We start from the raw sequence: 10080 nt of genomic DNA, 5'->3' as shown, positions 1-10080 counted from the left end.
ATTTAAAGTCATCTTCATTGAATAAAAACTGCTTTTATTTCAAAAATCAGGACGTTTCTAAGTGGCCCCAAACTTCTGAATGCTAGTGTACATAAGGTAGTTTTTTTAGTTAATTCATTTAAAAATATTGGTTTCAATACTTTGAGCTTATTTTAACGCCAACATCGATGACTGACAGAAAACAAATTGTCCAAAACACACGTTGAAAATTTAAAACTTTTATTTGTGAACCAATGAAATGGACTGCAATCCACCTGTGCCTTCTATCTTAGAGAAAACTAAAATGAACAGAAGGAAAAGAAAAACAAAAAAAAGCAGAACGTGACAGCTGGTGCCAGAGCACGCATCATCGCGGACGCCGGCTTCACTGGAGGGGACAGGAGAACCGGTAACGTTCCGCTGGAGCCGAACCGAAGCCTCGCAGCTCCAGCGTGGACGTTCGGAGGGCGTGGACACGTCAACCAGCGTTTTCCCCTCCACTGAAGCCGTCCGATGAAGCGATGCGTGCTGCTGGTTTAGGATCTTTGAACACAATACAAAAACATGAGCTGGAAGCACAGGACCTTATTTTTCCACCTGCTATGGCAAACACAATGCTAACAAACGGACACTGTGAAGTTAAACACAAAAGGCAGGCTTCAGTGTCTGCTTTCATACATGTGCTTTGACTTTAAAACTCGGACTATTAAAAAAAAAAAAAAAAAAAAAATCAACCTACACCAGCTGTCAAGTCTAGCAGAACAAATATTACCATTTAACATTTTCCATCATATTGTTAATAAAAAAAAAGAGGAAGGTTCATGTTCACTCATTTCAAAAATGCACCCACACCACAAAAAGGTGGAGTCAATTTGTTGTCTGTTAGATGTGAAATTAGAAAGATTTCTGCGGGAAACATTGACCTTATCTCCATCAAAAACAGTAGCGAGGTTTGTTTACTTTAAGAGCAGCTCATGACTTCACAAATTCACAAAGTCTCAGTCCCAAGATTCCATCAAACCGTCTCCTTAAAGTGGAACTGCAACAGTCACTCAAGGCCTTTAATGGACACAAGAGCCTTCTTTTAAAAGAGGTTTCGAGGAAGCTGCCAGATAAATTGATCTAGCGTCTTCTGAAAATCTTCTGCTGCATTTGTTTATTGTTCGGGGCTCGTTTTAAGTGAATGAACCGCTTCATCGGGAGAGACGGTCGTGTAAAACTGGCTTTAAATGTGAGAAATAACTGTTTTTCTAAATCCTAAACGCTCTCTTAACCAACCACAAAGAACCTGCCCAGGAGTACCGCCCAAAGATGTAACAGCAATGAAGTAAAATCTTGACCTTTTTTATTATTTTATTTAAATGAAAAGCTGGAGAGAGGAGGGGAATAGCACCTTGAGTGTTTGACTGTCAGTCACCATTACTATTATTACTGAGGTAGAGATTTGCCCCGGGTTGGGACTGATGTTTTCATAAGCTCTCCAGCCAGAGAGGTGCCAGGCCTCAGCTTCCACACACTCATTCAACCACACAAGCACTCAAACATCTGGAAGGACGGACAGACGAACAGCTGGCCGTTCCTCTGCCCGTCCTTTTAACTTCCTGGGTTCCTTTGTGAGCTGGCAGGCAGAGAAAACCATCTATGGTGACTGGGAATCAAACACCAGGGTGCTGCTGGGGAACACAAACACGCGGCTACGCTACGACCAATTAGCTTATCTTCGCGGTACTTTTGAAGCTTGTGGGCGATAGCTCGGTGACAACACGCTATCCTGTGACCTCTGCATGTAAAAAAAACAAACAAAAAACACTTTCCCTTTGTTACCTTTGCTACATTCGTTCGTCAAAACCTGCCGTGTGACAAGTCGGGCGGCTCTTTCCCCGACGAGGGTCGACTCGCTTCCATTTCATTCACAGAAAAGATTTCATTTAAAATCTGAAAATATTGCCTTTCTTGATATTTTGCCTTTAATGAAACTATTAAAATACTGCAGTGTTATATCTTTTTTGTACATACTTATAAATGTTTATAGTTTGAATTGAGTGAAATGATCTCAGCTCAGCTCTCCAATGACTTACAGATGCTAACAGTGCTAGCATACCTAGCATGTGATATGTTTTTGACGTGATGTGACGCAGAAGCGCTCTGACGCCCGACGACAACGGTGACCTCATTCATCCCCAAACTCCAGTCCTTATTTGCAGCCTGGATGTGTTCGATAGACAACTAAAAAGACGGGCATCATCAATAAAACGAGTCAAACAAAAGCAGAGGGAAACAACTTAAAAACAAGTAGAGGACAGGTAATCTTAAACTGAAGACATGGAATCATACTAAAGCTTTGCATACAAGTCGTCAAGCAAAAACAACAACAAAGAAAACAACAAAAAGTAGCTTTCTATGGCCATGTTTACTCAAAATAAAAAAATCCAATTGTTTCCGTTTTGGTTTTAAAGTCACTCTTTTCCCCTGCGCCGACGGGTTACAGATGAATCTCGGCAATTCGATGATAATTTGCTTGTTCAGAGTGGCGTGTAGGCAGCTCCACGTCACGGAGGAATCCAGACTTTCAGAATGGAGATGTGGAGCAGGACTTTGGCAAAGTCTGGCAAGACGATTTCTCAAGATTGCCTGGGGGACGTCAGGGAGGCTTGGTAGGATTAGAAGGACGGCGGCGTCTGTTGTCCGTGAAAATCAAGCAGCCGTTAAGGGGAAAGTTTGGGACAGAGGCGCCGTCCTCACATGGATTCAAACTCGTCGATGCGCTGCTTCGTGTTGCCCTGTCGGATCTGCCGCAGCGTTTTGTATTTGTCTCGGCCTGCTTTCACGTTCTCTGCGTGTAGAACGTCATTCTGTGTCTTCTTGGTTTCGTCTCTGGCCTGGGCCAACTCTGAACTTAACGTCTGAGAGATCAGAGAGAAGAAGGAAGAGAGGTTGAAGAGAAAAGGAAAATGAAAAAGGTGCACAAAACAATCAAAGGAAACGACATAAAAGGAAAACACCGGTGGGGTGGTGAGGGGGCACAGAGGCTGCAGATGAGACGGGTGACAAAAAGAAACGAGACGCAATTGCAGAAGAGAAAAAAGGGAAATACGCCTCATTGTACAACACCTGATTGACGCAAAGCCATTTATCTTTAGCCTCTGGATATTTATGTGTCGCAGCGTCCTCATTGCTCACTGAACAAGTAATCAGCTGTGGAACTTGTTTTAAAGACAGAAGCAGGAGTCAGCATGAATACTGGTTTGGCCAAAGCCAGTTTCTTCATCGCTGTTCTTTGGGAAGGAAAATGTAAGCCGACAGGTGCAGACACAGACCTGTGTGTGATTGTTTTGATCGTTGAAATAGTCTAAACTCTTCTTGCCATAGCTTCAGTAAAAGTCCTGGCCTATGCAGTAGCCAAGCTTCGCTCTACAGCCTCTGTAATACATTCAGCATTATGAAAAATATGAGTGGATTGGATGTGTTTGACTGGTTAATTACCAGGAGGTCTGCTTTAAAGCCAGGCTACCGTCTAAGCCAGCACATCTCCTCCTGTTAAAAGCAGGAGTTCAAAGAAGAACGGACAGACAGATGTGCCGCATCTTACCCTTATCTGCCATTGCTTGGCCGGTCTTTCTTCTTTGCAACATAACTGCTGTTAGAAAATAATATAGTCTTGTTGTTATTTGTGTTTGTGAGACCCAAGTCTCTCCTGGATAAATAAAATTAAGTGAACTTGTGTTTAAAGAGATGAACATCGCTCAGATGAAAAGAGCAAGCTTTGAAACTAATTCCTTTGTTTAAGCTTCATTTTAGTGACTTCACAAAGGGGGGGGGGGTGAACTAAAAAAAAAAAAAAAAAAGGATTTTAAATTTGATTGTATTAGGTTTCTATTTTATGAAACAAAAATGTCCATCTAGCCCTTCAGTGGAACATTTCGAACGTCTCTGAGAGGCTAAACTTGGCCCACATGCATTTTGAAGCCCACCCGAATGCTGCCACTGCTCTCTTACCTGCAGCTGCTGCTTGACCCTCTCGTTCTTCTGGGCTTCAGTGACGCGAGCCTCTTCACTGCGCAGGTCCAGCTGGCTCACTCCCTCGTTGGAGAGCTCTGCGCTGGCCTCGGCGTGGTTCTCGTCCTGCTCGTCGTGCTCGCTCTCGGCGTGGCCGCCTGGAGGTGCTGGCACCACCGTCATCGCAGTCTTCAGCTCTTCCTTGGTCTTCTCCAGGTCCTCCTGAGCAGACAGAGCCTGCAGGAAGGGACACGACAACGGTAAGACAGGGACAGAAGCGTCAGACGAGTAAAAGCAAAGTACTCTAGCAGACCAACAGTGTGAAAGCTGTGGCTGAGTTGTCGACACCAGACCAGGTGTGATTTTAAGTGTGATGCCTCCTACAGACTCGAGCCGCAAACACTGCAGGCGTGTTTTTTGTATGAACCGCAAAATGGTGTGTTTAATTACAAAAGGTTTCCAGACAACGTAGATATTCAGATTTTACAAAATATGTCATATTTTTGGAGGCAAATGTGAGATTTTGTGTTAGTATTTATAGGTGTTCAGTGAGATAAAATGTGAGATAAATACTAGGGGTGAGAGCTTAATCAAATGTTAGGATTCAGTGCATACTCCATTTTGTAATTAAGCTCTCCTTTTTTGTGTTTTAGAAAATAAAATATCACATTTTCTGTGTTTTTATGAATCCAACACAGACCCGGGGCTCCAGACCTTTTCTTATTTGGTCACATCTCCCACTTTGTCACAGACAAAACATATCAACTGCTGAACATGTTCTTAGACTTAGACTGACTTTTTATCCCCAGAGGGAAATTCAGTTGACAAATATCTCATGGACAGACACTACAATTTACCAGCCTCCCCTAAACGCCCCACATTGCAGGCCGTGGCAGCTGCAGTACTAAAGCAGGGCGTTCTAATGTCATATTTGTCCAAGATGAAACAGAGCGATGCTTCATCTCTGCTCTCTGAACAACGCATGCAGCTTCGCTCCACATCTCTAAGTGTAAATACCGCAGTACATCAAAGGTACAAAAGTACTGCTTCCACCACTGTGGCTAACACAGTAGCTGTCTGAGGCGGTTAGAGCAACACCAATACAGTTTTATGACCGTCATGCACTAGCACATTGCCACCACTTGAGATTTTAGGGGAGCTTCACCCGGCCGAGTATTAAAAATGACCAATGTTGAAAGTTTCATATTGCACACACTTTTTAAGATAAGGTATGCAACCTGTACATTTTTAGAGACCTCTAAACACCAACTTCACTGTGAAACCAATTTTTTTTTCCATTTTGAACAACTGGATTGAAATTAAATAATGTTGAATTATGGAATCTGAAGTTACATCTTGTATTTCCCCCCAAGCAAACTCTCATGCAATATTTAACATAAAATGATACCAATGCACCACGTAGTACTTTAAGTATGGACCTGTGCACCTATTAGGCATTTTGTCATATTTCACTGTGGTTACCATGGTAATGAAACAAAACAATTGCTACAAAGACTTTCGCATATAACTCAGCATAGGATGAAGTTATCAAAAAAAAAAAAGGCTAATAGGTGCATTCTACATGGCCTGTACTAGCAGCATGCCAAAAATGGGCAGTTTTAAGGGGCAGTTTAGGCGTGTCCGAAAATCAAGTTTTGAGAAATCGGCACTTAAAGTTTATGATTGATGATGACTCACTATATAGGCAATCAAATTTAAAAAATAATCAGGAGAAAGAATACATGTTTAGGCATATGATAATCATCTTTTTAAAAATTTGACTTCTTCACCCAAATCTATCGTATTTGAAGGTAAAGCTCCCCCTTACCCGACACACTGAATAAAAAGTTTGCAGTGTGGAGTCCTGCACAGAACTGTTCTTTCCTCTTCGACCCCTCCCTGAAAGCCCAAATGTTGGAGCTGTTGGAAAGAGGGTTCAGGCATATTGGTTCTGTAAAGTGTCCTGAGACAATTAGACCCGTCACTGGTGCTATGTAAATAAAATTGAATTGACGTAAACATGATCAGGGTGAGACTGGTTTGTTCTGCCCTACTGATGATGTGTTGCTGCATTCGTGATCCTGCTCATTGTGAGAGAAAACTCAGGTTCTGACATCTGGTGTCTGCATGGCTGACGGTGTGAAGCGACCATCTGTAGGATTCTGACTGAACGCCTCTAAGTGGGGAGCAGGTTGATAATTTCATTCCCAACAAGTGACTCCATTTGTTCTGATCCAATTATTGGTTTAACTAAAGCTGAGCAGAAGACTCAGACACAGCATGCAACAGTTGGAAACATTTATCTCATTGATCTCACTATGAAGCCAGTGATGGAGCTGCTGTACCTTGTGCTGCCACTCGGTGGCCTCGTCCTCTTTCTTCCTCTTGGCGTCTTCTAGGAGGGCAATCTTTGCTGTGAATTCAGCCAGTTCAGTAGCCTGGGATAAGACACAGACAGCCTTGTTACAGATGCTCTGTAAATGCCTAAATATGAAAACACACCAGCGCCTTCTATATGCAAAAACTTAAACACGTCAGTCTCTAACAGTCTGGGAATGTTCACACTGCCAGCCAAACAGATACACACTAGCTGTTCTTGGTTCTTCTGCTGGTCGGCAGCCTGTTTGGCCAGCTCTGCCTTGGCCTCCTCAGCCGCTCGTCGGTCTCTCTCCAGCCGCTCGGCCTCCTCCCTGGCTCTCTTTCTTTCTTGCTCTAGCTCCATGGCCCGCCGAGTCTGTTCCTCGAGCTCTGTGGACGAGCAAACATGTCACACATGAGGTGCAAAATCATTCAAATAAGGATGTAAATCTGAACAGAGCGCACTCAGGAATACATCACGGTCTCTAAATTGTATTTTGACCTCTATTGCAGATAAGTATCCATAACAAGGCATCAAACAGGGTTCAACGGAAAAAAACAAATAAATTAGGAAACAGTAAAAAAAAAAAAACAGAGAGATGAAAGAGCAATGGCTTCAATTAACTTTTCACTTCACTCCGGTTATACAAGCAGGATGAACAGACAAATCTGGCCTTGACTTACAGCCCTGGAGAGATTCTCTAATTTGACAGACAGAAGGAGGGAAGAGGGAGGCGGCAGCAAAGATAAGCGAGCAGATGGATGGTTGAAAAGAGAAACGGGCACCTTTCTGAGCTTTCATCGTCTGCTCTTCAATCAGCCTCAGCCTCTCCATGAGCTCTTCTTTCTCACGTTCTATCCTTTCCTTCTCCTTCTCTGCGTGCTCTCGCTTCTTCTTTTCGTTCTCCAGCTGGGCCCTGGGAGCATTTGCGAGCAGACGTTCCAGATTACTTTTTGAGTTTATTTTAGGTTAGAGATACACATTTTATTACATGACTGAAACAAAAGCAGAGAAACACAGCAGATTAAGCCCTCTAACTGGGATCTGAAAAAAGCTGAGCTGCTTTGAATAAGACACCTGCTTCAGCTCATGTGTTAGAGAGCAAAGACTGCCCTCTAGTGGAAAGCCTCGACTGCATCAGCTGCTCTTTATAGTAAACAAATATGAATCCATCTAATCTCCATTTGTTAGGTAGAAGTACTTGTGCTACATTTCTGCATTTTAAAATTAAGTGAAATGGAGAGCAGTTGCACTGAAAACTACAAGGTGTGATCAAAAGGTTCAGACGTGTGAATGCAACAGGTGTGAGCAGTGACTCTCTTAGGTCTGGATTCTGTGTGATGTTGCCCATCAGCACTTCATTAACAGCCTTTTTGATGTTTTTTTTTTTTTACTTTTACTGGTCCCTTTTCGACCAGTTCAGAGCCAGTGCCTGACTTAGCACCAGTTCTTTTTGTTCTCACCAACTAAGCTCCAAAAACTGGTGCTTTTCAGGCACCAACTCTTTGCTGGGTCAGAGTTAAGAACCGAGGACGTCATGGGCCGGAGGTGGGGTTACAGTGACCAACGACGAAAACACAGAACTACAATTTTAAACAACCTAGTGAGTAATAGTAGTAGCGTTTGTGTTTTACTGGCGTAAATATGGACACCGGTAGCGTGATCGCGGATGTGCTCAGGCAACAGCTGACCTCTAACCTGAAGATCATCTATACACCACCACGGTGGTGTGTTAGTGCAAGAGTGCGAGAGCTTGCGAAATCGCGCGAGAGCTTTTGGCGTGATTTTGCGAGCTCTCACGCGATTTCGGAACGAGATTTGCTTTCTAGCGTCCTGAGATTTGGATACAGACCACAACAAAGAGCGATCACCAGGTAATGTGGAGGTTTTTATTCACTTCTCATCTCTAGTATCTTGTGGGACACTCGTTGAGACTATCTGAGCTGGTCAGTGCGGCGCTAAAGCATGTTAGGGCGGACTTTGACGCGGGGGGGCCAGCTGCCCCATACTTTTCGCTAGCCGAGCTGCTAGCTGAGCTGCTAAGCTGCCTGCCTGGCTAAATACTGGAGCCATTTCGAAAATTAATTTCTCCATCACTCACATGTAAGAAATTACATGTGGAAACAGACCCCAGGTTGAAAAAAAAACGAAGTTCACCTTTAAGAATCAAAACAGGTCTGATAATTACCAGTTTTCTGAAGTGTCGTCATCGTAGCCTGTGACTACGATGAAAACAGGTAGCTACTAACAGTTTGCTTGATTTGTTTCTGGATCGCAATGTATGCTTGAAAACTCAGGAACAGCATGAGCACGTTTACGGTGCACGAACGTTGCGGAACGGCTACACATGCACGTTTTACAGTGATGCAATGACGCTCTACGGTGACGCTCTAAGTCGGCTCCTTGTCAATGGAAAAGCAAACCGGTTCTTAGGCGGCGCAAGATTTGAACCAACTAAGCATCAGCCCCAAACTAGCACCTGGTTCTTTTTGGTGGAAAAGGACTGAGATCTGCTTTAAGATCCCGTAGTGTCTAAGGGAGAACATTCTGCCTGAACTGTGGGGCAATGTCAATACCGACATAACTGCCCGCCCTATTAGCTCCATTTGACTTCTTGCAACGTCTTCCTGTTACACTTGCCCCAGATGATGCTTGACATGTTTGTAAACTTGACTTCCAGAAGTTGGCAGGAGCGCTGGAGGCGGAGTATCACTGAACAACAGGGCTACTTTGAAGGGGAAGACGGCCACATAAACATCAAGGGTTTTTGCTTTTTATATGTAGACTTTAAACTTCTTGATCACACCTTGTTTTAGAGCAGCACAGGTAACAAATAAACGCATAGACGTTGCATAAATAAAATGTCTATCTGGTCGTGAGTGCGCCCTTGCAGTACCTCTCCATCTGTTTGTGATGCTTCTCCTCCCGAGCTTGAGCTTTCATCTGCTGCACCTCGATGGTGTCCGGCTTTCTCCTCCTCATGTACAACTCGTGGTTACCCATACACAACGCCAAAATACGCTTGTTGATGCGCAGTCGTGGGGCGTAAAACACAAAGTCCTGCAAGTATTTAAAAAGAGACAAAATGCAGATATAATATAAAGCATTTGCATAAAGCTGAAAGCTAAAATACCGGCGGAGTGTTCGGCTTTTTTGATAAATCTGACTCACAGGTGCTTTCTTGTCAATAGGTTTGATGACAAACTTCTTGTCATTGAAAGAGATGTTTCGGATCTCACTCCAGGGGAAGCCGATCTTTGGTGTCAACCTGAAAATATTAAAACATGGTCACTGGTGAGCGCTGAGGACAGGATGTAACGGCATGTTTTATAGAATTCTGCCAGCAGATGGTGCCTCATATAAACAGACCACACTGCAGGAAATTATGACACAGAAAAGAGTTTCGATTGACTTTTTTAGTGTTTAAGTGGAAAAAAAAAAAATCTCGTAAGAGTGGAGGAGTGAAAACACGTCAAAAACTACTTGCTGCCAAGAATTACAAAGATAACGGAAGCTCTCTGATCAAGAAATAAAAAGACAGAAAGGAAAGGGATAGCGAGGAAGCCGCTGCCTACAGAGAGACAGAAACTACCCTGTGCTATCTTAGTGTTGCAATCTTTCTCGTTTCCTTCACATGTCACCTGGACAAGGGAAGAAGGATGACAGCTGCGATGACCCCACATAACGGACAAAAAGGCAAAGCGGAGAGTCAGTGAGAGGAAATACTATGAGAGCAGTGATTAAAT

General features: G+C 43.5%; 1 protein-coding gene across 5 annotated transcripts in view; it reads right to left on the bottom strand.

Moving 5' to 3' along the window:
* Positions 1-202: 202 nt before the first annotated feature.
* The window catches only part of LOC110958403 (radixin), a 90028-nt gene continuing 80150 nt past the window's right edge, over positions 203-10080 (bottom strand). For all 5 annotated transcript variants that reach the window (XM_051942147.1, XM_051942148.1, XM_051942146.1 and 2 more), the window contains 7 exons: positions 9506-9602; positions 9231-9394; positions 7120-7250; positions 6563-6723; positions 6321-6413; positions 3976-4212; positions 203-2882 (listed from right to left, as the gene is read on the bottom strand). In XM_051942147.1, the coding sequence (XP_051798107.1) occupies positions 2718-2882; positions 3976-4212; positions 6321-6413; positions 6563-6723; positions 7120-7250; positions 9231-9394; positions 9506-9602 (1048 nt within the window). In that variant the 3' untranslated portion in view covers positions 203-2717. The remainder of the gene's footprint in view (positions 2883-3975; positions 4213-6320; positions 6414-6562; positions 6724-7119; positions 7251-9230; positions 9395-9505; positions 9603-10080) is intronic.

Source organism: Acanthochromis polyacanthus, chromosome 22 (assembly GCF_021347895.1).
Source record: "Acanthochromis polyacanthus isolate Apoly-LR-REF ecotype Palm Island chromosome 22, KAUST_Apoly_ChrSc, whole genome shotgun sequence".
In the NCBI taxonomy this organism is placed as follows: Eukaryota; Metazoa; Chordata; class Actinopteri; family Pomacentridae; genus Acanthochromis; species Acanthochromis polyacanthus.
Note: the sequence above shows the minus strand (reverse complement) of the source record. Positions and strands in the feature narration are given on the sequence as shown.